Source organism: Gallinula chloropus (assembly GCF_964237585.1).
Source record: "Gallinula chloropus genome assembly, chromosome: 20".
NCBI classification, from domain to species: Eukaryota; Metazoa; Chordata; class Aves; order Gruiformes; family Rallidae; genus Gallinula; species Gallinula chloropus.
The window spans coordinates 5,508,256-5,535,100 of record NC_140105.1 but is presented as its reverse complement, the minus strand read 5'-3'; the positions used below and the strand labels follow the sequence as shown (position 1 = coordinate 5,535,100).

Genomic DNA, 26,845 nt, shown 5'->3' with positions numbered 1-26,845 from the left:
AAGGCTCTCAAGGGTTGGGAGTGTCTTGAATTTTTCTGTGTGTGCAGCCAAGAGCATCTCTGGGCTCAGGGATGTCTCTGGGTATTCCTCTCATCCCAGAGCATCTCATCCAGCTTTTCCCTGTGCTGCTGAGAAAGGGCTTCAAAGGGAACCTGTGGAATCTCAGAGGAAACAGGTATCTATTACATTTTTCAGAGATCTGTTAAACTTTCTTGGGGTTTTCTAGTGAAGTCATTCCTGACAATTGTAGCAAACAATCTGGTAGCCCATCAAATTCTCCTGCTGTGCACTGTGTATGGTGACAAGCTGCCCTTAAAACATACTCCTCTCTAGAGGGCTGGTGAGTACTGTCTAGCTACTTACAGGTTGTATGGGAACACTAACTTTGTCTCTCTTTTCCAGTTAGGTATGTGGGCTTGAGACCACTGAGTCCTGAATATTCTCTTTCTAGCCTAGAATGCACTTTGTTTTGGTTTAATCTGTTGTAATGCAAGTTACACTTCTGGCCAGTGAAGCATCTTCCTGCAGTGATTGAACTGGTGAATTAATAGCTGATGGGGAGTCTTGCTTTACTCCTGCCCTGGACCAAGCCCTTGAGACAATATGCAAAATGTTGGAATAAGCTGCTAGGTGTAACTGCACTGCTCGTTTGAATGTTGTTTAATGCTGTTAATCCTGGATCAGCTGTGAATTTACTTCCCAGTAACTTGAACTGGGCTCCTCTGTCTGAGGGTTGAAGCATTTTCCATGTGTAACCTTGGTGTGGTGACCTCGTTAACCGCAGCACCGTGCGGGACTGAGGAGTAACCTGCTTTGGAAACTTTGCATTGTGCAAATCAGACTTCTGACAGTGTCTGTGAGAGAGAAGAGCCTTCCCAGCAAGTGTGAGGAAAGACTGTGTGCTAGGAAATCGCTGAGACTTGCTGCATGCAGCCTGCTCGGAGACAAAACTGTCCCATCTCCTGTGTCCTTTTCGTTGGAGTCTGGCTGATTAATCAAACTGCTGCTCTCTGTGCACTGACTTTTCTAGAATTGCTACTGCAGTGATGTAAAGATATGGATATTTAAAAAAAATATATTTATTTTGAAAATGTTTGATTAATATATTAATGTGAAATGACTTTTGAATGCAGATTTGTCTTGCCAAGACTGTGAAGTAAAAAGAAATCAGCTCAACACTTCCAGTGTTTGTACGTTTGTGGCCACACTTAATGGGTAGTGTTGGATGGGGAGAGGGAGAATTAGACAGCACAACCAGTTGGGTTTTGTTCTTGGCTGTTCATTGGTGACATCAGTTGCTTGATTTTTCTTGTGAAGTGAAAACAAGATGTTAAAATCTTTTAACAAGCACCTATTTTGCAGTTCCTGTTGTAGACTGGTGAGGTGACTGCTTAACGTGTTACCCAGATGTGTTACCCAGATGGCTTTTCCAGACCAGTTCTCCCTGTAAGAGGTGTAACCTATTGCTGGAAGTAGTCAGGGGACCTGGGCGAGGGGAGAGAGTGTGCTCTCAGCAAGTTTGCTGCTGACACCAAACGGAGAGGAGCAGCTGACACACCAGGAAGCTGTGCTGCTGTTCAGCGAGACCTGAGGAGCCCAATGGAGTTCAACAAGGGTGAGCATAGTGTCCTGCACCCAGGAAAGAATAACCCCAAGCACCTGGTACATCAGGGGTTGACCTGCTGGGAACCAGTGCTGTGGAGAAGAACCTGGGAGTCCTGGTGACAACAGGCTCTGCATGATCAGCAGTGTGTCCTCGTGGTCAAGAGGCCAATGGGACCTGGGGCATTGAGAAGAGAGTGGCCAGCAGGTTGTGGGGAGATTTTCCTCCCACTCTGCTCTGTCCTGGTGAAGCCACAGCTGTTGTTGAGTGACCAGTGCTGTGGTGTCCAGTTCCAGACAGACAGGGAGCTACTAGAGAGAGTCCAGCAGAGAGTATGATGATGATGAGGGGCTGAAGCGCATCTCCTACGATGAAAGACTGAGAGAGCTGGGGCTGTTTAGCCTGGAGAAGAGAACACAAGAGGGGATCTGATCAATACTTAATATTTAAAGGCTGAGTGTCAAGAGGGTGGAGCCAGACTCTTCTCAGAGGTGCCCAGTGACAGGACAACGGGCACAAGCTGAACCATGGGAAGCTGTGTCGATAAGAGGTAAAAATTCTCAACGTTGTGGGTGCCTGAGCCCTGGGAGTGGAGTTGTGGAGTCTCCTCTGGAGAGATCCCAGACACAATCCTGTGCAGCCTGCTCCAGGAGATCCTGCTTTGGCAGTGGAGGTTGGACTGAATGATCTCCAGAGGTCCCTTCCAACCCCTGCCATTCTGTGAAGGAGTGTGTTGAACTACAGAGGTTGATCCTGGTGTTGATGTGTTTGGAGGAGAAGTTGAGGAGAAGTGAAGCATGTTTTGGGAACACTGAAGCTGTTGGATCCAAAAGGCCAGGCAAGTCACACAGCCAGTGAGGCTCATGCAGGTCTGGGCTTGAGTGGAGCAACACAATTCATGAGGGTGCAGATTTATGCCAGATAGAAGCTGGTGAGAATCCCTGAGAACACAGGTTTGGCTTAGATACTCAGCACTTGCTGCCATGTCCCCCATGGGAACCAGGAGCTGTGCTTAGAAGGGGCATAGAGAGGCTGAAAGGGTCAGCCTGTCCTGCTGCTCAGGGAGAAGATCTGAAATATTAAAGGAGGGAAGTGCAATTGAAAGTCTGCTTCTGTTCTGGAAGTGGAGTGGGAGTAGGAAATGTTGTGCATTAATATGTCTCCAGATCTGATTCCTGCTTGAATGATTCATCAGCTGTGCAGCAGACAGTCATGTGAAGGCTACATCAGCACCGCTGAATTCAATACTTGGATGGTATTATTCTACCAGAGAAAAAGAGGGGGCATAGGGAAGGGGTCGTGTTGGATCCAGTTAATCTTTTGGCATAGGCAGATGCTCTGCTACCCCAGAGTCCTGTCTCCTTGGTGTGACTTAGGCTCTTCACTTGTGGAGACACCTTGTGCTGCTTCCCTGCTCCGAATACAGGTGATTTTACTCCTTTGTGGGACTGTGGTGTAAGCAGGTGTTTCTAAAGGGCTTTGAGATCTTATGTAAAAATCCCCACCTCTTACTGCAGGAACTGCAGGTGCTACTTACAGATTCCCTGCTATGGGCCCTGAGTCTTGCTGGAGGCTGGGGAAGGTCTTCACCCTGGAGGGATGGGATGTGTGTGTGCTTGCCCAGGATTGCTTCCAGCTAAAGTAAGACATGGAGCTGCCCTCCTTCTCCTCCAACCCATTTGGAAGCACTCCTGCTTCGTGTGACCCATTACCAAAAAAAAAAAAACAAACCCAAAGAAAAGAAATAATTACTTTGCATTAATTCCTTTATAGCTGGAGGGGATGAGCTGATGGCACAGGGACCCTGGCTCAGCCAGCCTGGCCAGCGCCCGCCTACCCCATGAGCAGCTGATGCTCAAATTGCATCTCTGCTGCACGATGGGCAGTGGGATTTCTGAGCTACACAGCTCAGAGCACCAGCTCCCTTTGCAAGCGCTGCTGGAGGTGGCAGGAGGTGTGGGATGAAGTTTGGACCCAGCTGTTCCAGAGCAGCTGGAGCACAGCCAGCCCTCACCGGTGAGCAGCTCGAGTTGGCCCACGCATCACAGGCGCCTCCAGCCCTAAACAGCTGCCAGGTTGGTATTAGAAGATGGGTTTTGCTAAGCTGAGCTTAGGGCTGAGGGTTCAGTTTAAGGTTTAAAGCTGAACAAGCCCCAGTGCCAATTGTGGGAGGGGTTTTTTTTGGTGGGTTGGTATGAGGTGCCGGGACACACAGGGTGGAGATCTTCATTTTAGGCAGGGATTTTCTTTCCAGCTGTGTCAGGTATTACTCACCCATCATGGGTGAGTCAGCTCAAAGAGCTGCCATCATGAGACTGAACTGGAAACCGGTATTTCAGCACCCTCCTTGCTCAAGGGCCCCCACTGTGTCACCAGGAGAGGCCACATCGGGCTGTGAACAGACCCACATCACTGCAAGAAGGAGCAGAGGCTCCCACCTCCTCGCTGGGGCTGCTGGATCTCCCACCTCAGGGTGCAAACAGACCAGGACCCACCTCTGCTGTGTCCTCCCAGCTGCCTACCTGCCATTTCCTGCACGTTTCCTCCAGTTTCCAGATACTGGAGCAAAAGGTATCAGCTTGGGCTCCATTTGTGAGCTTGGTTTAGCAAATCCTGCCTCTTTAAACCTTTCCTTTCCTGTGCTCTAGTTCAGTCTCTCTTTCTGGATGTACTTTGCTCCCTAAGGGCTGGGCTCTGGCGGGGTCACAGGTGCTCTCCCTGCAGCACAGGTCAGCTGCAGGAACATTCAGTGTTTCAGTGGGTCTGTCTGGGATCAGGGGGCAGTGGGGGGTTATTCAGGCCTTCAGCCTCCTCCTGTCATCCAAGCATGTGGCTCTGTGGGGCTTGGTGGGCTCCTCAGGGTGGGTTGCAACACATGTGGGGAGAGGTGGTGGAGGAAAAGGCAGGCAGGGCCCATTCTGGTGCCAAAGTTGGTCAATAATTTGGGGGGTGTGTGCTAGGACAGGCATGAAGGTGCTTAATGAGCACCACAGGGCATGGCTGGCACCATCTCACAGCCCTGAGTTCTTTCACCTTCCAGGCACCCCTAGTCCCTCTTCAGCTCAGGCACATGCTGTAGCTCCTGCTCTGTGCCCCGAACCAGCAGATGAAATGAGGGTGACGTTTATGTCCCCCCCGTTCCTGTCCCTGCAGTGAGAGGTGATGATGAGCCCGGTGGCTGACGCTGAATTCATCTCTCTGGGAGTGGGCAGTGGATGAAATGCTGCCTGCACATAGCAGTGATGGAGAAACCATTTTAAAGCTGTCACAGGGCACCCCAATCCAAGGTCATAACATGAAGTTTGTGACCTCCCAAAGGAGAAGGCAGGCTGTTCCCTGGGGCAGCTGTGCTCTCCCCCTGCCTTGTGCTGCTGGGCAGGCAAGCCAGACACAGAGTCCAAGCTGGGATGGTGGCTGGAAGTCCCCTTTGTGCTTCCCAGAAGCTCGTGGTTTGCCTTGCTGTCCTAAGCTGCCCCAAGCAGGGTGGGATGTGGGGTGCTGTGCCTGTCCCATTGCTTTTCACTGGGTGCACTCGAGGCGTTCAGGAGACCCTGTGGGAGGGAAGACATGGGGTTAGGGCAGAAATAACCAAAAGGCTCTGTAGTAGACAAGGAAGGGAACCGACTCAAATCCCTCCCATGTGTGAAATTGCTGGTGCCAGAGCACACAGCACCCGGAGGTCCTGGGGGGATGTCCCCGCTGCGCAGCCCAGAGGAGGGGAAGCAGGAGCATCCGTCCCCGTTGCCGTTTTGAAACCACCTTCCTCTCGTCCACCTTGTACTTTTACTGGACGCCTTGCCAAACTCTGGCAGGCCCAGCCTGGTTTTGCAGAGTCATTGGGCCCCGTGCTTAAAAGGAGAAGTGAGGGAGGGACATGTCGAAATCAATTTTTTGACTATTTGCCCGTTTCCAGCCAAGAGGTTGAGATAAGAGGGAGGGCAGCCTGCAGCTCCCGGCTTACCAAGGCAAGAGGTAGGGAGATAAACTGCTCTTACTGCTTGTGGAGGGTCCTTGCACACCAGGTTTTCCTTTAAAGTGCAGGTGATACCTTTTAAAGAGGGTGATAATGCTTATTCTTTGGAGATCTGTCTGTTCAGCAGCACCTATAACCCTGTGCATGAATGAACTGTGGACTTCATTCGTACCAGGGGCCCCCTGTAACCTCCCCAGGAGAACAGCCCTGAGGGGTAAGGGGTTTCCTTTAGGATGGGTTGGTTCTGAGACCAGTGGAAGGGTTTGTTCTGTGTTGTGCATATATACGGTACATGCCCCTGGCTAGTTATTTTGTGTAGCAGACTGATGCTGTGGGGAGGGAGGGCTGTTTTGGGGATGCTGACTCCCTCCCTTTGGAAAACAAAGTCCTTTTACAGTTCCTGACTTGGGCTCTCCAGGATGTTTTGCTGTTTTGTCTCCAGGTTTGGAGTTCACTGGCATTGTTTCTGCTAACCAGAAATCTCTGCTAATTCTGGAGCTGGTTTTAGGATTTTCCTTCTTATTTCCTGGTTGAGATGTAATTCAAGGTACAAGTATGATGAGATATGTGAGCTCAGTGAGTTTTGCCACCAGTATTTTGTGGAGCAGGTGGCTGCTTGCAGAACCCAGGGGGAAAAAAGGGGTATTTGCTGCTCTTGAAACATCATCACCAAATACTCAAGGCTCAAAACTGTGTGAGCCCTGCACAGCAACCTTGTGTAAGGACCATGCTGATTTCTGATGGGGGATGCACACTGCCTACCTTGCTGGGCTGTGCTGAGTGTTTCCAGCTGGCATTGCAAACCAGCCCTGGGTGATGGGGTGACCAGTTGGGGAACTGATGGGGAAAGTGCTTTTCAAACAGATACTTCCACCCTGAAGCTGAACTTTTCCTCTCCAATACCTACAAATCCTCAGCACAGCCACTGGGCTGGAGAATGATGGCCTGATGCTTGGCAATATTTATGATTGCAGAGGATTTTATTTCTTCAGCATTATAAGGGGGTGCATTTGAGGTTTAACTGGACACTTACCAGTTGTTCTCTTTGTGCTAGTTGAGGCAAGAGACGTTTCTTGGACCCTTGTTGTCTTTTGTTGGCAAAAATCAGTGCAAGGTGTGAGCAGCTTGGGGGTGGGGTGTCTGCACCCTGCCTTTATCTCTGTGGTTGCTCTTTGCTAGAGCAGATTTGGCTTTTGCAATCAAAGCTAAAAGCAAAGATGACAGCAGCAATCATTTCCAAATGCCATTGTGCACTTTACATCTCTACTTACCACTGGCAGCATTTTGATGTCCCAGATCAATAAACAGCATTTGTGTGTGTCAAGGGATGCAGAAGAGAAACCAGCTGCACTGCCCTGTGCCCCTCCACCAGCAAGGGAGGAGAGATGCTTTTGAACTGTTTGCCCAAGGTTAAGGGCTGCTTCAAGTGGAGGTTGAGGCAGGCAGGGCCAGGCAAGCACCTCTGAGCATCTCTCAAAGGGGACTGGGACCCTCTCCGGGCATGGGGTGAGGGGGTGGCTCCACTGCCCAGCTGGGGAGCGCAGAGGAAGTGATGCTGGAGTGCGGTTCCGCGGTGCCAGTGTGTGGGTGCAAAGGGCCCTCTGACAGGAGAGAGAGCAGAACTGGGGTGAGCAGCTCTTGTCAGACCTCTGGGGATGGGGCTGAACGATCGCTGTGAGAGCAGGGATGGATTTCAGCTTTTTTGGGGGGTCTTGCTGTACCTCTGGATTTTTATCCCCCTGCCCCTTTGACTCACTGTGTGCCGTACAGCCCCTCACAGCCCCAGCCCTGTGCTGCCTGACCTGGCTAAAAACGATCTGACCCCCACAACAATCCACCACCGCCACCAGCAGCCCTTTATCCACCTCCTGGTCCCCCAGCTTCAGGGAGCTCCTTTTGCCAGTGTGAGGTTTCAAGGTGTCCTGGTTTGGGTCAGGATGGAGTGAACTTCTTTTGTAGCAGCGGGTGGGATGCTGTGTTTGAGAGTTAACAGGGGAGCAGTGCTGATAACACCCTGATGTTGTGGTCAGGCAGTCAAGGACTTTCTCAGTTGTTCCTATTTCTCTATTCATGAGAAAGGAGGGACAAAGCCAGGACAGGTGACCCAAACTGGCCAAAGGGGGTATTCCATGCCAATGACACCATGCTCAGTATAAAGGGGGCTGATGGGAGGAGGAGCAGGGGGGACAGTCGGGTTCCGGGACGGCTCTGGGTGGCACGGCCTGAGCTGTGGGTTCAGTGAGAAACTGCATTGGGTATCAACAGGTTCATAGATTTTTGTTCTAAAGTCCTGTCAGCATTGTTATGTTTGATCTTTCTGCTATTCTAGTAAACTGTCCTTATCCCAACCCAGGGGCTTTTGGTTTCTTGGTTCTGGGGTTGTTAGTTGCCCCTTCCTTTTCCCTTCCCTTCCCTCACTGCCCCCAACACTTCTCCCCCTCCTCTTTTCCTTTAAAGATCAGGCAGCTGCCTGGATCTCAGCTCTCAGCTGGGGTAAAACCACGACACAAGGCAAAGGGAATTTGTGTCTATCCTAAAGCTGCAAATCCAGCACAACCTGCTTTAATTATGGGACCAGATGATTACAAGGTGAAAGGGATGGGCTGCCTGCCTTCCTCCTGCCCTCTTGCAAGGAGGCTGCTGCCAGACTCCTCCAGCAGCTCTGGTCCAAGCCAGTGCACTGCAGGGTACCCCCACGCAGGCACCTCCAGGTCATTGGAGTCATGTCTTTGTGATGCTGCCTATGGTCATTAAGGGAACGCACCTTCCAGTGCAGTTTCCGCAGCCAGGGTTTCCTGCTTAGCCCTGACAGGCTACATGGCACCACTGAACCCAGTGTGGAGCCTCTGGCGCCCTCATTGCATCTGAAGCATCTTGCTCACAGCTTCCAGGAGTGGCTGGGGGCTGGAAAGCCAGAAAGTCCTCTTTCTTGATAGAGAGTGCAGCATCAGCTGTGATCATGGCCCTGCTTTGCAGAGGGGTGCTCAGCAGCACCAGCACTGATGTGCAAGCTTTGCATGCAGGCTGATGTCCTTCTTGGGGCTGTGGGGTCTCTCCACTGAACAGCTCAGCAGCCCCTCTGAGCACGAGGCTGCTCTTAGCTCTGGCTGTACCTTGGCCATCCAGGAGCAAGCCAGCTCTTCCCTCCTCTGCAGCGATTCCTGGTGCCCACCCATGCCATTACCCCTTCACCATCAGCACAGGCACTGCGATAGGGATCTTTGGGGTGCAGGAGCTGCTGCCAGCCTGCGATAGGCAACTGCCTTGTGAGCTGCAATCAGATACCGTGTTTCTGAGCAGGAAAGCTGACAGTACAGCACAAGTTTATGATGCCACTTCCTGCTGCTTTTTTTTTTTTCTTTTCTCAGTGAGCAGCTCTGTCTGCACAGCCCATCCAGGAAAAAAGCCATGGTCCCTTTCCTGGTGCTGCCCAAGGCACATGCACCAACTGCATCAGTTCTCAGCCCAACCTTGGCCAACACACCTGGGTGCCCCAGGGATTTCCCACCCTGCAGATTCTGTGCAGGGTTTCCAAGCTCCTCCGTTCCCTGGGGCTGATGACACCTTCTGTTTCTTGTGGGGCATGATGGATCCCAGACACACATCAGAGACCAGATCCTCTACGTTGCACCCACCCTTCCTCTCCACCCCCCTGTGCTTTCCCTGCTAGGCTTTGCCTTTTGGGGGCTGTTTCAGTCTGCTTGCTCCTAACTCCTCGCTCACAAATAATAGCAGGGACTGGATGTGATGCTCTTCTTTGCCCCCATTCCAGCTGTGCCACACAGTTGCAACCGCTGAGGGGCTGCCTGTCCAGGATGGGGTGGTGGGAAGCAGGGCTGGGATGCCTGTGTCTGTGTCGCTCTGGAGGGAGGAGGGAGGCACGTTTCCGCTCTCAAAATGGCCATGGTGAGATAAAGTCTGTGGTTTCCTCTGAGCATGCAAGCAAGGGGCAAAGGCGGCAGCCCGAGCTGCAGCTGCTGCCCAGCTCTGTGCTGAGCCTTCCCCTGAGATGGATGCTGCCAGCGAGCCCCCCGTGGGGACCCTCCCCGAGGAGGAGAGCCCTGAGGTAGGTGGCTGTGGCTCTGGGGGGCTGGGGAGCATGTTGGGGGCTGGGGAGTGTGTTTTGGGGTGTGATGGCCCCAGGGAGGGGCTGGAGCAGCTGTGCCTGGGCAATCCCAGGGTGCTGAGCTGGGCGCTTTGCTGAGAGAAACATGGCTGAGTCCCTGTCCCAGCCGGGATGCTGTGCAAGGGCAAGCAGGGAGTGGGGGTGGGGATGTGGGGCAGCCATACCCATACAAACATCCACCTGTGTGCAGGGTCCACACGGCTGCAGCTCTGCTCCAGCACCAAGGGTCCCTTTGTAGCTGGGTCAGAGCTTCCCAGTGCCTCCCTCCCCCCTCAGCCCCTCTGAGCTCCCTGCTGCCAGCACATCCCCGAGCCCTGTTCTTGCCCAACCCAACCAACTTCCTCTGCACTGGCTGGATAGATGGTATCTGTGTGGCTGTCCCCATGGAGATGGAACCTATAGCTCTGCCCGGTGCTGCTGGGAGCCTGTGGGCACAGTCAACCCCCCATGGTGGACTCCTGGGATGATCTGTCCTGGTGGTGATCCCCCTCTCCAAGAACTCCTCCCTCCTCAGTGTCACCTCCTTCACTGGTGATGCTGGCAGCTGTATCTGGACCTGGATTTAAGCACTGCAAATGGATTTGGGCTGGGGATTAGCAGGAGCATCCTGGTGGCTCAGCTCAGCTTGAGCTCAACCAGTCCTATGCACGTATGGGCAAGAGCAAAGCAGATCCTGTAGCAGCAGCCATCCCCTGTGGCAGAAGGGAGCAACAGAGAGCAGCCCCTCTGCCCCCCAAATGGTGATTCCTCCTCCTGCTGCCTCGCACGGCCCCACTGCAGAACAAGGAGCTTTGCTGATAAGTAATGGCATCAGAGAAATCAAGGGTTTATTCCTCTTCCCTGCATGTGTGCAACCCTCTATGGGGCTGTCTGTGGGGGGCAGAAGGATTGGGGATGGGGCTGTGCACACTGTGCCCTGGTGCAGGCAGGATGATGCCAGGAACTTGGGCAGGCAGGGTCCCTCCGGGGTGCAATGTCCCCCTCCCACAGGGGCTGCTGAGCCACTGCAGCCCCCTGGCACTGACCAGCAGTTAAAAGAAGGGACAAAACAGTGGGAGAGAAGCAGCTTGAGGGTTAAACTCGCTGGGGGTGGAAGAGTTGAATTTAGTGCAGATGGCCAGGGGATTATGCCAGCCTCTGATTTGCCATAAGCAAATGTTAATGTTCCAGCTCAGGGTTGGTTTTTCTATTAGGAGGATCCCAAGGTCATCTCAGGGCCTGGGCTGACCCACAGGTAGGGCTGGTCTGCCTGTCCCCTCCTGCCCTGGTTAAGTGAGAGCCGCTGGGGCTGTGCTTGGCATGAAACACTCGCCATGGAAAGGGACAAACTTATTTCAGAAGTTTATCTTATTGTTTTGGCATCACCCCACTGTGGTCCCGAAAGGTTCCAGCCCTGGGAGCCGTAACGGATGGCACAAGGGCACCCATCACCCTCCTCCTGGCTGCATCACCCAGCTCATGGCAGTGGCAATGTCACCGTCACCCAGCCAGGCTCTGTGACAATTACTCAGCTGTGATGGTGGCTGAATCCAGACCACAGCTGTGGGACCAGATGTAGGACAGGCTCAGCTTCTGTGGTGGGGAGAGAACTGGTGGTGGGGATGGGCTGGGAGCTGGGTTTGCCAGGGAAAAGGGGATTTTGGGCAGAGGTGCTTTGGTTTCCTGGCTGGAGCCGTGCAGAGCTGGGATGAGTGGGGAGGTGACATTCAGGGCATGAGCTGTGTGGTCAGTGGGACCCCTGGGTCTGCGTGCCAACGGAGCTGGGCTGTGCCTCATCATGTGGCACTGGTTACATTGAATTGCCCCATGGAAAGCAACTGTTGTGGCTGGTGATCCTTCAAGCAGGGAATGGACTCCAGCTCAACAAGGGGACACCAGCAAGGGGACACCAGCTTTGATGTCTCCTTGTCCATGGCTCTGTGACTGCCTTGGCCAGCCTGCAGCTCCACGCTGCACTTGGGCACTTTCCCTGGCCCTTGGCCACTTTGCTCCAGCCTGGTCCTGCTGGGGGTGGCCAGGCCAGTGAGCAGCTCCGTGGGGTGAGTGATGAGGTGGCTGGCTTTTAGAGACTCCTATGGGTCACCCCAAGTTGCTGTTGCCATCCCTGCTGCCCCCTCCTCAGTTAATGGGGCTCAGCAGTGAAGCCCCTGTGCTGCACTGCTGGTAGGTGGGGGGAAGTGCCTGTGGGGCATCAGTGTGGTGTCAGGGCATCCTTTGGGGCTATCCTACCCCGATGGGATGTCTAGCTCTACCTGAGTGTGGTTTCCTCCTAAAACCACTCCCTGCCATGAGACCTGATGGGAAACCTCTCCGCTTCTCTTTTTCTCTAGATGGATCTGTCCCACCGGTTCTCCAAGCAAGAGGTACAAGTGTGGCCCTGGCATGATCTCCTTTGGTGATACTGGGGGGGCTGGCAGTGCTGCTGGGGCTCAGGGCTGTAGCTCAGCTCCTGAAGATGCTCCCCAGGCACAGCTGGTGGTGGTTGGGCAGGGCTGGATGCTGGGAGGGGGGTGGCAGGGACAGGTAGGGAAGCTGGGGGGCTGGGGAGGAGGGACACCCTGCTAATCCCAGGGAGTACACGGAGCAAGTCCCTGCTGGCCTCACCAGATGTGAGGTGTTGGTTCTCTCCCTGTAGCTGGCCCTGCTCTATGAGGAGGTCCTCTACACCATCTGGCACCGCCTGGGCAAGCCCGAGCACCACCATGTTGCAGACTCCCAGGAGCTCTATGACTATGTGCAAAAGGTGGGTCCCCACCTCCTCAGCGGGGTCCCCAAAACCTGTCCCCTGACATGTCCACCCAGCTAAAGGAAAAGAGGAGCTCTTGGAGCAAGCGCTTTCAGCAAGCACGTTCAAAGATGCAGCAGCAGCATCCAGCTGGGGTGGGGTGGGATGGAGTGGGATGGAGTGGGATGGGATGGGATGGGGTGTGGCTGGGAAATATTAGTCTTTGGGAGAAATGTTTATTTTAGGCTCGGGATGGTGGGAAGAAGGCTCTCCCTGGAGAGCTTTCAGCTGGTCCCCAGCCCTTCTGCTGGGCTCGTTGCTCCTCTCCTCTCCCCTTGAGCTGCAGCTGGCTCCCAGGGAGCGGAGAGAAGCCCCTGGCTGCACTCCAGCCCCTGCTAACGGGGCAGCATCCCTTGGTATCAACAACAGGCCTTCGGCATGGATGCAGAGGAGCACAGAGTCATCATGCAGCAGGTCAAGAAACTGGAGGTATGCAGCAAGACAGTGTCTCCCCAGTAAGTTGCAGCTTGGGGGGGGGGGGTCCCCACATCTGGGTGGTGCTGGGTGGGGGGGGTGGGGTGCTGGCAAAGTGCCTCCTGACCTGCTGTGTTTGGGCTCTGGGGTACAGGGTGCCCGGGGCTACGCTGGGGCTGTTGCTCAGGAGCTGTTTGCTAGCCTGAGTGGCAGCTGACGGTGCAATCCTTCGTGAGCCACATCCTTCCTCCTGGGGCTGCTGAACCCCATATTAAGCTTTTTTTTTTTTTCTGCTTTTTTTTTCTTCTAGAGCCCAATTTTTTGCCTGAAAGCCACTGTGAAGGAAGCCAAGGGGATCCTGGGTAAAGATGTCAGCGGTAAGTGGAGATGGATGGGTGTCCCATCGGAGAAGGGGCAGCTGCTGCTCCCACCAGAGCCTGACACCCTTCACCCTCGCAGGGTTCAGTGACCCCTACTGCCTGCTGGGCATCGCAGCCAAGAGCCGGGAACTGGCCCACCCCGATCACAAGAAGAGGATGAAGGCTGTGGTCAAAGACCTCATCCCTGAAGACCAGATCCATCGCACACAAGTCATAAGCCAGACCCTCAGCCCGGTGTGGGACGAGACCTTCATCCTGTAATCCAGCACTCCTTCCCTCTGCTCACTGCGGGGGGGCTGGACGGGGTGCCCAAGGCTGTTTGGGGTGGATGGAGGGGTTCACCGCTCACCCCAACCAGGAGCTAGGGCTCTACTGGTGTGATGCCCACTGGGCCTTGCCAAGCTTCTGGTCTGACCCATGCAGCAGGTGCAGGGAGGTGAAAAACAAAAGCACGGCAAAAATCCCTCCCTGGGGGCTGTCCCACCACTTCCCCAGGGTGTGCAGGGTGGTTTGGGGTCTCCCCCAGAGAGGACCCTGCTTGCTGCTGGTCCCTTGGATGCTGCTTGAGTAACAGCATCCCACTGGTGCCTTGCAGGGAGTTTGAAGACATGGAGACGGCCAGCTTCCACCTGGACATGTGGTAAGTGGCAGCACCCCTGGACAGCAGCCCTAAACCCTGGGGTCTTGTCTCCTGGGGTGGTCTTTCAACCTGCACCCTTTAAAAAGTCCCAGAAACCAGCTAGGGATCGCTTTTCCCATCACCTTTTGCTGGAGCAGCACAAGGTGCAGGATGCAACCAGCACAAGCAGAGGGAGCCCAGGCTGCCTTTGCCCAGGCAGGGCTGACCCTGAGCTCTGATTTTACTTACGGAAAGACACCACCTTTGCAGATATTGGCTGGACAGCTGGTTTCAAAGGGTGGCCCCAACACATTCCCCCCACCCAGCCCCTTCTCTTGCTGTCATTGCAACTCCCTGGCCTGTTTTGCAATCGCCTGAATTTCCTCCTTTTCCCCGGGGTGGTTTGGCTGCCGCCCTGGCAGGGACTCGGACGTGGTGGAGTCGGTGCGACACAAGCTGGGGGAGCTGACGGACCTCCACGGTCTCAAACGGTTGGTGCTGGCGTAGCCCTAAGGCTGCCAAGGAGAGAGGCCTTGGAAAGGGCTTATTTGCCTGTTGGATTTTAAGAATTGCTTTTGGAAGGAGGGAGGGCAGCAGCTCTGCGTGGCCTTTGCCCCAGCAGTGAGTGGGTTATGGCTGCAGGAAACCTTTTCACCCCCCGGGCTCGTTTGTGCCTTTCAGAATCTTCAAAGATGCTCGAAAAGACAAAGGGCAGGATGATTTCCTGGGCAACGTGGTCCTTCGCCTGAAGGTGAGTGCTGTGGACATCTGCTCCTTCAAGTCACTCTCCAGGCACCAGTAAAACTTCCCAGGATCCCAGCCCTGTGGCAGCACTGAGCTCACACAGGATCCCAGCCCTGTGGCAGCACTGAGCTCACACAGGATCCCAGCTCGGAGCTGCGAACTGATGTCAGTTCCTCAGTTGGGTGGCAAGTGCCCCAGCTGCTCCAACACACACTCTGTGATTACACATCTTTTATTTGGAACCCAGTGCTAGAGTTATCCAACACAGCACCTTCCTGTCCCATTGACACTGTGGGACCTGGTTCCTGGGTGGGATCCTTTCCCCAGGAAGGCTGCCCAGGGCATCACCCATGTCTCTGTCTGTGCAGGACCTGCGCTGCTGGGATGACCAGTGGTACCAGCTGGAGCCACGGACAGAGACGTACCCTAACAGGGGACAGTGTCACCTGCAGTTCTTGCTGACTCATAAGAAGGTAGGAGGGGGTGGGAAGGGGTCCCTTTCCTTTGCCTTGGCAGGACGGGGCAGCTGCCTGTCCCTGGGCACCTATCCTGGGGTCACAGATCCCTGTGCCAGGATCAGAGGTGCCAGCACAAGGGCTTGCATGTGCTTGCCTCCCACCTACCCCAACCTCCATGCCAGAATGGGGGTGCTCCTGGTGCACCTTTGGCTCAGCTTCAGGTGGGGCACTCTGTCTCCATGCTCTCTGGGCTCTTGTGTCCCCACTCTCACTGCATCCCTGCATGTTCAGGCAAGTTTTGGTTATTGCCTCTGTGCCTTGTCTCTTCAGAGGGCCACCACAAGCAGCCGGACACAGCCAAGCTACACTGTCCATCGCCACCTCCTGCAGCAGCTGGTGTCCCATGAGATCCTTCAGCACCAGGTACCACGGGGGAGAAGGAGCCCTTTGGCACCAGGGCTGGGGTGAGGGGCTTCCTTTGGGCCCATCACACCTGACACATTGCTGCAGTGTGACGGGGTGACAATGCCCTCTGCCTGTGCTTGGCATCTGCATGGGGCACTCGCTCCTCCCGTGGCCCTGGAACACACCCCACCCGGGTGCCTGTCCCCTTCCTCACGCAGCCCAGCTTGCTGCAGGCCATGTCACCTTCCTTTTGCCTCCCCCCAGGCTGGCAGCATCTCCTGGGACGGGGAGCTGAGCAGACATGCCAGCACCGTGCTGTACCTGCACGCCACGCAGAAGGATCTCTCTGACTTCCACCAGGTCATGGCGTGAGTACCCTGTGCCCAGGGATGCCCTGAGCCCGTGGCAGTGGGGTTGGGACTAGATGATCTCTGAGGTTCCTTCCAGCCCAAACCAGTCTGTGATTCTATGACTGGGGGGAAGTGTCAATCTGCTGGAGGGTTGGAAGGCTCTCCAGAGGGACCTGGGCAAGTTGAATGAATGGGCAGAAGCCAGTGGGATGAAGTTCAATGTGGTGAAGTGCTGGGTCCTGCACTTTGGTCACAACAACCCCAGGCAACGCTACAGGCCTGGGGTGGGGGGGTCTGGAAACCTGCAGAGGGGAGAAGGACCTGGGATGTTGCTTGACACTTGCCTGAACATGAGCCAGCAGTGTGCCCAGGTGGCCAAGAAGTCCAAGGACATCCTGGCTTGGATCAGAAATAGTGTGGCCAGCAGGGCCAGGGAGGTGATCATCCCCCTGTGCTCAGCTCTGGTGAGGCTGCACCTTGAGTGCTGTGCTCAGTTTTGGGCCCCGCCAACAAAGACATCGAGGCCCTGGAGTGTGTCCAGAGAAGGGTGACAAAGCTGGTGAAGGGTCTGGAGCACAAGTCTGATGGGGAGTGGCAGAGGGGACTGGGGTTGTTTAGCCTGGAGAAGAGGAGGCTCAGGGGAAACCTTATTGCTCTCTACAGCTGGAAGGAGGTTGTGGTGAGCTGGAGGTCAGTGTCTTCTCGCAGATGACTAGAGACAGGATGAGAGGGAATGGCTGCAAATTGTGCCAGGGGAGGTTCAGGTTAGAAGTGAGGAGAAATTTCTTCTCAGAAAAAGTGGTTGGGCATTGGAAGAAGCTGCCCAGGGAGGTGGTGGAGTCACCATCCCTCAGGACACTCAAGGGATGAGGTACTTAGGGACATGGGTTAGTAAGCAGTACAGCTGGTAAGGGGATGGTTGGACTGGAGGTCTTTTCCAACCTTCATGATTCTGTGATGCAGCACCAGGGGCATCAAGGGTCCCCAAAGCCTTCCCTAGGTTTGTCTGACTGCAGCTGTTCTCTCCTGTGAGCTCAGTGCAGCTGGTGGTGCCCCCTGCCCCAAGCAGCACCAGGAGGTCTGGGTGCTGCAATCCCAGCTGTAGCTGGCCCCTTGGGTGCCCCCCAGTGCCTGGGGCTCAGCCCAGCCTCTCCCTCCTCCCCAGGCAGTGGCTGGCGTACAGCAAGCTCTACCAGAGCCTGGAGTTCAACAGCAACTGCCTGCTCCACCAGATCACCAGCATCGAGTACCAGTGGGTGCAGGAGCGCCTGAAGCCAGAGCAGGTGAGGGGGCCCCAGCACCACGTGCTGGGCAATGATCAGGGAAAGGTGCCCTGTGCACCCCACCCTCAGCCTCTCCTCCCAGCTCCTGGAGCTCTCTCCCTCCCTGTGTTCCAGGAAGGGCAGGAGCTTGTGGGGATTTAGGGGTGCTGGGATGGCTGGAGGTCATTTCTAGGGAGAGCCAACCATGGGGACCAGGACAACCCCTGGGTCAGGGAGCCACTTTGCCTTGGGGGTTTGTTCTCCCTCTCTGTGGAGAAGCCCTTACCCTTTGCACCAACATCCCTCTCCTTCACTGCTGCCATCAAGTCAATCACTACCCAACTCCACACCCTGTTCCTACTTTTCCCTGCCCGTCCTCCTAGGGCATCCCAGCTCCATGCTGAGCCTCTGAATTCTTCAGATGCAGCAATGAGGTTTAAGCACAAAGTTCTGTCCCTCCAGGGACAAGTTACCAGAGGTATCGGGGGGTTCCCACCCACAGCGCAGGCTAGAAAGGAACGGGAGCCACCAGCTCCCTCTGCCATGGTGCCGTGGTCCTGCCAGCATCTCTCAGCTGCTGAGGACAGTGTGTGTTTCCTTTCTTTCCCCCAGAAAGCAGAGCTGGCTGAGTCCTTCCAGTCCTTGCTGACTTATGGGATCTCCCTCATCCGGAGGTACCGCATCATCTTCCCCCTCTCTGTCCCGAGGTCCACGGAGAGGCTCCAGTCTTTGCTCCGGTGAGTCGAGCGCCAGTACCAGCTGTGCAGGAGGTCATGTGGCTTGGCCACCACCATGGACAAGTCTGTAAGCTTGGGCAAAAGCCTGTGTAAGCCCTTTCTTCTAGGTTGCTGTGACTCTTGTTCCTCATCCTGGGTTCCTTGTGGGGGATGTCAGGAGGGGAGGGTCTGTTTGGGTAGGGCCTCTGGTGGGAGAGGTGTTTGTTTCTGATGGGTAATACTGGGTTCCACTCAAGGTTCTTGCTTTGCAGGGTCCTGGTCCAGATGTGCAAAATGAAAGCTTTCCATGAGCTGTGCACACTCAGCCCTGACCTCCCACAGATGGTCTCCACAGCACTGAAGGTAGTGGGACTATGGCTCTCAGCCTCCACAGCCCCGGGGAGGTGGGACCCTGCTGCTCCCCCCTTGCCATCCACCCCCTGCCCAATGCTCACACCTCAGCAAAGCCACATGGATAACCATGGGAGGGGAACCACTGGCTCCTCTTCAACATGGTGGCCCCAGCCCATAGTTTCCAACCCATGGAGCTGGCTCCTGACCACACCCAGGGGGCAGGGACAGTGAAGGTGATGACAGAACCATCTTTGTGCATCCTGCTTCCCTGCCATCACACCAGGACTCTTCTCTTGCAGTCAGGCACCACAGAGTGGTTTCACATGAAGAAGCAACACCTCAAGCCCATGGTGAAGGTCAGTTCCTGTTTCTGCCTCTCTGACCTTATAAGGAGCAATTTTATGGGCTTGGGGTGGGAGGCCCAAGACAAGACAAAACTTCTCCAGTTTTCTGATGCAGTCAAGGCATTTGGGTTTCCAGCTTAAAGATACCATGAGCCATGTTACCAGCAGCTGCCAAGGTGCACTGAAGCTTGGTGCAATGCTCAGGAGAACAGGATGATGACCCCAGCCCAGCCATGCAAGCACAGGGATGTCACCAACAACTTGGTGCTCCTAACGTGGGTCTAATGACAGATTGCTGCCTCACAAGGACGAATCACAGACATTAATGAGAACAGAATGGAGTCTGGGTTGTCTCAAAGTCACTAAGGATCCAAACCAAGCTGTTCCTTCCTCTGCAGAGCATGGAGGAGAATGGCAAAGCCTTGTCCAGGCTCCTCCTGGAGGTGATAGGAGATCTCCAGCAGGGCCAGAAAATCTGGAATAAATTCTTCATCAAGTAAGTTTTGGAGCTTGATCCCCAACCAAACATTCCCTGGGGTAAAGAATAACAGGGCACTGTGATGCCTCATCCCATGGCTCTTGGGCTCAACAGTCAGCACCTGTGGTCCTTTCTCTGCCTGTTGGAGCTGTACTGTCCTCACCCTTACGGCAGGAGCATGGCCTGGGAGGGTTTGCTGGACTGGGTTTTCTGGGCTGGGGCTGGCAGCCTTCTGAGTTCCTGTTTCCTTCTTGCAGCACGTTGAAGTTGAATCTCTTCTCCATCGCCTACCTGGAGCTGGAGACCCTGGTGAGCAAGCCTGGGCTGCTTTGAACTCGTGGGACTAAGGTCTAAAGTCAGGCTGAGGTTTCTGGCTGCCATTCAGGTGGCAACTGGCTGTTACAAGCCTGGAAAGAGAGTGAGCCTGGGAAGCTCTCTGTCTTCACCCATGTGCCTATAACGTGACCATCATCTGCTTACTTGACCCAGTGAATGTCCTGTAATGCCACCCAAGGGGCTGCAGCGTTCCCTGAGATGACCCTCACACTGTGGCTCCAGAGAGCCCCTAGCAGACCAGTCCTCCTCAGGAGCTCACAGCTCTCCCCCCTTCCCTTGCTCATTGACAGGTTGCAGAGCATGTCCAGGAGCAGCTGCACGAGGTCGACAGCAGCATGTCCAAACCCACAGCTGAGAGCCTTTTCCAGCTCTACATGAACCTGCAGGAGCTCTACAAGATGAAGGATTTCCTCCCAAAGAGGTACCCCAGCAGAGAGAGGGGAGACACTCAAGTGAGGGGATTGTGGGGCACTCCAAATCCTTCCCATTCACCTACATCACTAATCACACCCAAGGCAGACCAGGCTGTTGGTGTCTGGTGTTGATGTGAGCATCACCAGGAGGGTCTCAGGCTTGTCTCTGAGTGGGGTTGATGCAAACCTCAACTTCCAGGCAAAGGAAGGCTTCTCCTCAGCATGGTGCTGCGTGCTGCCTCTGCCTTGGGGCAGTTGTACATGACCTTGTACAGGGGTGATGGCCCCATGCTGCTGCTGTGCAGTTGGAGAAGTTGGTACCTTTATCTACAGGGATGGACCTCTGGCTCTGAGCAATTTCCACCAGTGGTTCAAGGAAGCTGTGCCACAGTGGCTGCAGAAGGCCTACACCATCGCGCTGGAGAGGGCACAGAGAGCTGTCCAGATGGACCAGGTAACCCAGGGAGGAGCACATCTCCCTCTGTCCTTTGAGGACTCTCCAGCTCACTCTGTGCCTTGTGCCATGCACTTGTGCCATGCAGGTTCCTCTCGCAGCCAAGGACCAGGCTGGTTTCTCTCCCAAACACCTAACAAAGGATGTGGACAAGTTGATCTTACCCCAGCACCACACCACATCCCTGTGCCCCTTCCCTTGCTGCTCTCTGGCAGCCCAAGCCCAATGACCTTGAGTTTGGGGCATACTGTGAGCAGCCCCTTTGCTTCAGGAAGAGGGGAGGGAAGGGAACTGTGGGGCTGCAGGCTCCTCACCCCTCTCTTCAGCGTGGTCTAACTATGGAGTATGATGGAGGGAGTTTAGGCTGCTCCATCCATCCTCATCTCCTCCACTCTTTAAAGTGTTTGGGTGACCTTGGGATATATGGAGCTGAGGATGGGCCACACACCCCTAAAATAAAGGTGCAGCTCTCCTGTCAGGGATGGCTTCTTCCCAGCACACCAAGTTGCCTTTACTTTCTCTGCCCTCTCAGTTGACACCTTTCGGGGAGCACAACAAGCACAGCACATCCACTGTTGACCTGTCCACCTGCTACGCCCAGATTGTGAAGACTTGGCAGCAGCTCAACTGGCCAGACCCTGAGGAAGCCTTCATGATCATGGTGAAGCTTGTGGAGGTTTGTACACCAGCCCCTGCCAGCAGATGCCATGCTCATGGGCATCGCAGCAGGAGTTTTCTCTTCTGCCCTTGGAGACAGGTCTCAGCTGGGGGACAGCATCACACGCTGATGCGATGGAGTCCCCTGGCACGTTGGTGGTCCCTGTGCTGCCAGCTCAGTCCCATTGGCTTCATCTCTGTCCTGCAGGACATGTGCAGAATTGCCCTGATGTACTGCCGGCTTATCAAGGAGAGGGCTGAGGCTCTGTCGCTGAGCGAGCGGAATGAGGGTGAAGCAGCCAACAGGGTTGGTATGGCACAGGGCCCACTGCTTAGGGAGAGGTAGAATTTGGCTGTGGTTTTGGGGCAGAGAGGGAGATGAGCTGCTGAGAACCCAGCTGACATCCTTGGGTTTGGGTTTCATGGGGATCAGTTGGCTCCTGATAGCCACGGTCCTGGAAAATCAGGAGGGAAATGGTGTGAGCAGGGGGAGCAGGATGAGGATGGGGATGGAGCCGGTCAGGGAGGTACCAGGGGTGTGGGACGCCCTGAAGCAGATCCATTTCCTCAGCTCTGCATCGTGGTGAACAACATCAAGCAGCTGCGGCTGCTGATCCTGAAGCTGCCATCGCAGCTGGACTGGGCCCAGCTGGAGCAGCGCACAGGGGATGTCATCAACCATCAGCAGATCCAGCACACGCTGCACCACCAGCTTGACAGCGCTGTCTCCTGCCTGGACCATGAGATTCGGGATGTGGTGCAAGCCCTGGCCACGAAGGTGACCACCTGCCACTGACCCCCCCTGCCCCCCACCTGACCCAAAGTGGGGAGGTTTCACCTAAGGGGGCCTGGAGCCCGTGGTGCTCCTGAGGTGGGGACAAAGTGGACCTGGGCATGAAGAAGCTGGTGCAGAGGCCAAATGTCAATGCATTTCTCCCTGGCAGCTGGAAAAGGGCATCGCCAGACACATCCAGGAGCTCTCGTCTTCCAACAACAACCAAGAACCTGAGGATGTAAGTACCTGACCTGGCAGCTTGTGAATAAGCCTTGCCTGTTTGGTGGAGGCCCTCATCACCCTTGCCCACCTCTCCCTGCCCCATGCCTGGGGCACACCAGTGATGGGCCCCAGACCTCCATACACGTCATTTGGTGCCCATGTCAGCAGCAGGACCAGGCCAGGCACAGCCTGCCCGCATCCTCACTGTGGAAGGGAGGTCCTCCAGAACCCCCCCTCCACCGTCTCAGCCCTGTCCTTGCTGTGCCCTGATGGATATGCCTCCCACCCCTGCCCTTCCCAATGCCCTTCTCTTGCTGCAGTCCATCATCCCACTCATGAAGTTCCTGGAGTCAGAGCTGCAGTATCTCAATGAGCATCTGGTCCAGGAGAACTTCAAGAGGTGAGCCAGACGCTGGGGATGCACCATGGCAGGGGCCAGGAGCATCTCTGTCCCTTGGCAGGAGTGTCTCCCCCAGTCCCAGGGGCTCAGTTCCCTCTGGGGCTTTGCTAAGACCTTCAGCTGAGGACCAACCCCCCCCAACCCACCTCCCCTGAGAACCCCTGCTCACAGCCTTCCTCCCTGACCCCCACAGCCTCCTCACTCTCCTCTGGCATCACACCTTGGCCGTGCTGTCGGCAGCCGCAGGGCAGCAGGTGCCCTCAGCCCAGCGCTACAAGAAGCTGCACTGTGCCCTGAAGGTACCAACTGGGGGAACTGGAGGGTCCCCAGCGGGGATGGGTGTTTGGTTGCTGACTAACAGTGTCCTTCTCCCCAGAGCCTGGAGCTGTGCTTCCATGCTGAGGGCTGCGGGCTGCCGCTGGAGACCCTCCACACCACAGCCTTCCTGGTACGGGGTGCTGGGGATGTGGAGATCCCCAGGGTTTCCTTTGGGTGGTCTCCAGGGAGGGTGTCTCTGGGCTGCAGACCCATTTGAGATCACCTCTTGTTCTCCCTGCAGTCACTGGAGACCCACCTGGCCCTCTGCTCTGCCACCAGCCGCAAGCTCATCCAGAAATACTTCATCAACAGGATCCAGCAGCAGGTAGGAGTCAGGATGGTGTCCTCACCTCTTCCCCCACCAATGCTGCCTGTAACAACATGGGATTCCCCCAGCACCCTCCCAGTCCTGGGGCTGGTGGGGCTGGTTTTGTCTGAGTGGTGGGCAGGAGGGGGTTCAGCTGCATCCTAGAGAATACCCATCCCCCCCCCATACCCCAAAATCCCTGTTCGGCCTCAAGTGGATGCTGAGCACCCCCTCTGCAGTACCCTCAATCTCCTACCCCCCTGCTCAGCTGAACACCAGCTCGGAGAAGTACGGGGCGGTGACGATCAAGGCGCTGTACCGCCCCTCGGAGCAGAAGCTCCGCGTGGAAGTGCTCAACGCCGTCAACCTCATCCCGCTGGACTCCAACGGTGAGTGTGGGTGGGCTGGGGAGCCCCACTGCTCCGGGACCCCCTGTGCTCGGTCCCCACTGTGCCTCTGGGTAGGAGAGAAGCTGGCAGTGCTTGGAGTCATCAGGGCTCTGTCTGGATTTGAGGGAGAAGGGGATTACTGCCCTGGGCCAAGGTGGTCTAGTGGGATGCGGCAGGCAGGTCACTGTCCTCACCCCGCTGCCTTCACTTGGCAGCACAAGCAGCTGCCGGAGGGGCCCTTTCCACACTGTACAAATCACGTCAGACAGAAAAGGGAGAGACAGGGAGTCCCTCGGGCTGGCTGTCGTTTGGGGAGGTCTCCAGGAGAGGTCACTCCTCTTGCAGCGTGGCCGAGCAACGCGTGGGCAGGGTTGGGGATGTTACCGCACCTCCCACGCGCCGGGGCTGGGGGTGGCAGTGAGGGTGCCCTGACACCCCCCGGGGCAGAAGGGGTGTCAGGAAGCAGGGTGCTGACATCTGCACCCCATCAGGCTCAAGCGACCCCTTCGTCCAGCTCACGCTGGAACCCCGGCATGAGTTCCCCGAGGTGGTGGCCCGGACCACACAGTGCAAGAGGAACGAGCTGCACCCCCTCTTCGATGAAGCCTTCGACTTGTACGTAAGGGCTGACACCTTCCCAGTTCCCACCATTCCCCCCCACTTCAGCAAAGCCCCTGCTGCAGGGCTGCTACTCCAGGAACTGGGATTTCACCCCCTGCATCCCAGTTGGGGCTCAGCCGTGGGGTCCCACAGTAGGAGCTGGGGTAGAGGCACCCCAAACCCCTGGGTCCTGCAGGATGGTGCAGGGCTGGTCTGGGACCCTGTTTGGTCTCTGGAGGGAAGGTTGAATTTCAGGACAGAGGGGATGGGATGTGACAGTCCCCACATCCCAACCCCTCTGCAGCTTGATCCCCCCTGAGAAGTGCCGGCAGGAGGGGGCCTGCCTGCTGCTGACCGTGTTCGACTACGACACGCTGGGAAGCAACGACCTGGAGGGCGAAGCCTTCTTTCCCCTCCGCCACCTGCCCGGCCTCGACACTGATGAGGACCAGGCTGATGCAGGACGGGTGCCCCAGACCCGCCTCCCCCTCACCCACCCCAAGCCCACTGGTAAGTGTGTGGAGCAGCCGCTGGGCTGAGCCCTGCTGAGCCCCTGCCAGCCCCACAGCGTGGTGAGGGGGCTGCGCTGAGCATCTCTCACTGTCATGCCCCTCCTCTCTGACAGGAGATGAGATCCTCCGGCTGCTGGAGTCCAGGAAGGGGGATAAAGAAGCTCAGGCCTTCGTTAAGCTCCGCAAGCAACGAGCCAGGCAGTCCAAGGAGACGGAGTGAGGGAGGCAGAGGAAGAGGGTCCTGAAATGAGGGGGTCTGGCCAGTGGGACCCCAGGGCTGTTGCCGAATGTGGAGCCAGAGCCATCTGCAAAGGCTGGAAGGACAGAGGGAGGGGTCTCTGTGCCCCCACCCCCAGCACCCCTCTCACCCCCACCTCTCGGCAACAAAGCTCCCGTGAGTCTGTGGAGGGTGGGCACATGGTATTTCAGGGGATTTCTGTGCCTGTCCAGACTAGCAACACTACACGGGGGAGGGGGGCGGGGGGGGAATGGAAGTGTGGCTGTCCCTGCCTGTCCCCATTAGCTTGTCACTGCTGGTGCTGCATCTCCTGGCCATGTCCCCAAACCCTCCTGTCTGCAACACTGCATCAGGGCAATGCAGATGCAGCATCATTTACTTGGGGTGGGGACAACCCATGGGCAAACCTGCCTTTTTTTTTTCCTTGTGGATAAGCCTCTTATTTTAAATTAAAAGAAACAAAGCCGATGCGTGGGCTGAGTCTGTGCAGAGGGTGCTTCAGGACAACAGCCCTGTGCCAGCAGCAGTGCAGCGGGGTGGGCCAAGGCAGTTGGGGTGTGTTGGGGCTGCCTCCCTTGATGGGGTGAGCTGAGAAGGGGCTGCCAGCTGTGGGGTTTCAGTAGAGGAAATGGCACACAAGTGATTTTTGTCTGAGTTTCCAATTGGAAAGAGGATAGGGAGGTGGAATGGGGCTGGGCTCTGCACTGCTGGTGAGATGTGCTGGCACAGGGGAGGCAGTCGGGTCCCTCGCCCAGGGATGGGCAGCACTAGCTGGGCAGTGGCTGCCACCAGCAGCTGCTTTTTTCCTCCCCTTCCAGCCGTGGCTGGTCCCTGCAGGCAGCCCAGGCTTTGGCTTGGCTGTGATCAATTGGCTGAGGTCTTTTTCTCTGCAGGGAATCAGGTAGTGATGGTTTGAGTTACAGACCACTGCAAAAAAAAATCTCTCCTACACGAAGTATAAATCAAAGGGCTGGGAAAGCTGCTGCTGCATGGCTGGTGCCTGTCAACTCACCACTGGAGTCAGGATTTGGGCTGTGAAAGAGCCTGATGAGATGCATAAAGGCCAGGTCTGGCTCAGGATGTGTCCTGGTTTGGGTCAGGATGGAGTGAACTTCTTTTGTAGCAGCGGGTGGGATGCTGTGTTTGAGAGTTAACAGGGGAGCAGTGCTGATAACACCCTGATGTGTTTAGTTGTGGTCAGGCAGTCAAGGACTTTCTCAGCTCTTCATATTTCTCTATTCATGAGAAAGGAGGGACAAAGCCAGGACAGGTGACCCAGACTGGCCAAAGAGAGTATTTCATGCCAATGACACCATGCTCAGTATAAAGGGGGCTGATGGGAGGAGGAGGGGGCGGCTCCAGGACGTGCGGTTTTTGGGGGACAGTCGGGTTCCAGGACGGCTCTGGGTGGCACGGCCTGAGCTGTGGGTTCGGTGAGAAACTGCATTGGGTATCAACAGGTTCATAGATTTTTGCTCTAAAGTCCTGTCAGCATTGTTATGTTTGATCTTTCTGCTACTCTAGTAAACTGTCCTTATCCCAACCCATGGGCTTTTGGTTTCTTGGTTCTGGGGTTGTTACTTGCCCCTTCCTTTTCCCTTCCCTTCCCTCACTGCCCCCAACACTTCTCCCCTTCCTCTTTTCCTTTAAATAGCAGGCAGCTGTGTGGGGGTAAAACCACGACAGGATGGTAAAAGGCTTTTTAGGAGGGGCCGTGCATGGCAGTGGGGTGATGAAGAAAGGGCCCCAGGCAGATACATGTGTCCTTGGGGCTGTGTGATGCTGGGTGAGAGGGGCTGGAGGGACCATCCCTGTGCAGCCCACACTGCTGGCTCTGTGTCTGGCACCTCCCCATGCAGCACACGGGCTTTTCTGGGATTTTTAGGTTGGGGCTTTTGTTGTGGGTGGGTTTTTTTGGTTTCTCCCTCCCCTCACAGACACCGTGGTGGGTTTTTTTATTCAAATGGCCGTAGCTCTTGGAGGTGTTTGTGTTTTACATACTGACCTGGGGGTGCTTGTGGGCACTGAGGGAGCTTGCAGGAGCCTGGCCAGCAACAAGACAGTATCGCAGCCCCTGTGAGCCGAAGCAGCAGGCTGCTCTCCAGCATTGCCCCCAGCCTGGGCCAGGAGCTGGGTCCCTCTGGCTACACACGCCGTGGTGGGCAGTGCTGCAGTGTGAGCGGTGCCCCGGGTGTACCAGCAAGGGCAGTTGG

General features: G+C 55.8%; 1 protein-coding gene across 1 annotated transcript; it reads left to right on the top strand.

Moving 5' to 3' along the window:
• Positions 1–9,585: 9,585 nt before the first annotated feature.
• Positions 9,586–24,856, top strand: UNC13D (unc-13 homolog D; the record flags this gene model as incomplete). Its single annotated transcript, XM_084273505.1, has 32 exons — positions 9,586–9,642; positions 12,033–12,065; positions 12,338–12,445; positions 12,857–12,916; positions 13,212–13,278; positions 13,361–13,538; positions 13,877–13,921; positions 14,323–14,391; positions 14,582–14,651; positions 15,013–15,117; positions 15,433–15,525; positions 15,772–15,875; positions 17,023–17,140; positions 17,732–17,856; positions 18,108–18,198; positions 18,489–18,545; positions 18,932–19,029; positions 19,269–19,320; positions 19,638–19,768; positions 20,094–20,214; positions 20,747–20,890; positions 21,080–21,178; positions 21,443–21,649; positions 21,816–21,884; positions 22,189–22,268; positions 22,462–22,567; positions 22,645–22,716; positions 22,828–22,911; positions 23,162–23,282; positions 23,774–23,897; positions 24,187–24,392; positions 24,508–24,856. 32 exons carry the CDS (start codon positions 9,586–9,588, stop codon positions 24,612–24,614), a joined length of 3,201 nt encoding a protein of 1,066 aa, XP_084129631.1. The 3' UTR covers positions 24,615–24,856.
• Positions 24,857–26,845: the final 1,989 nt, after the last annotated feature.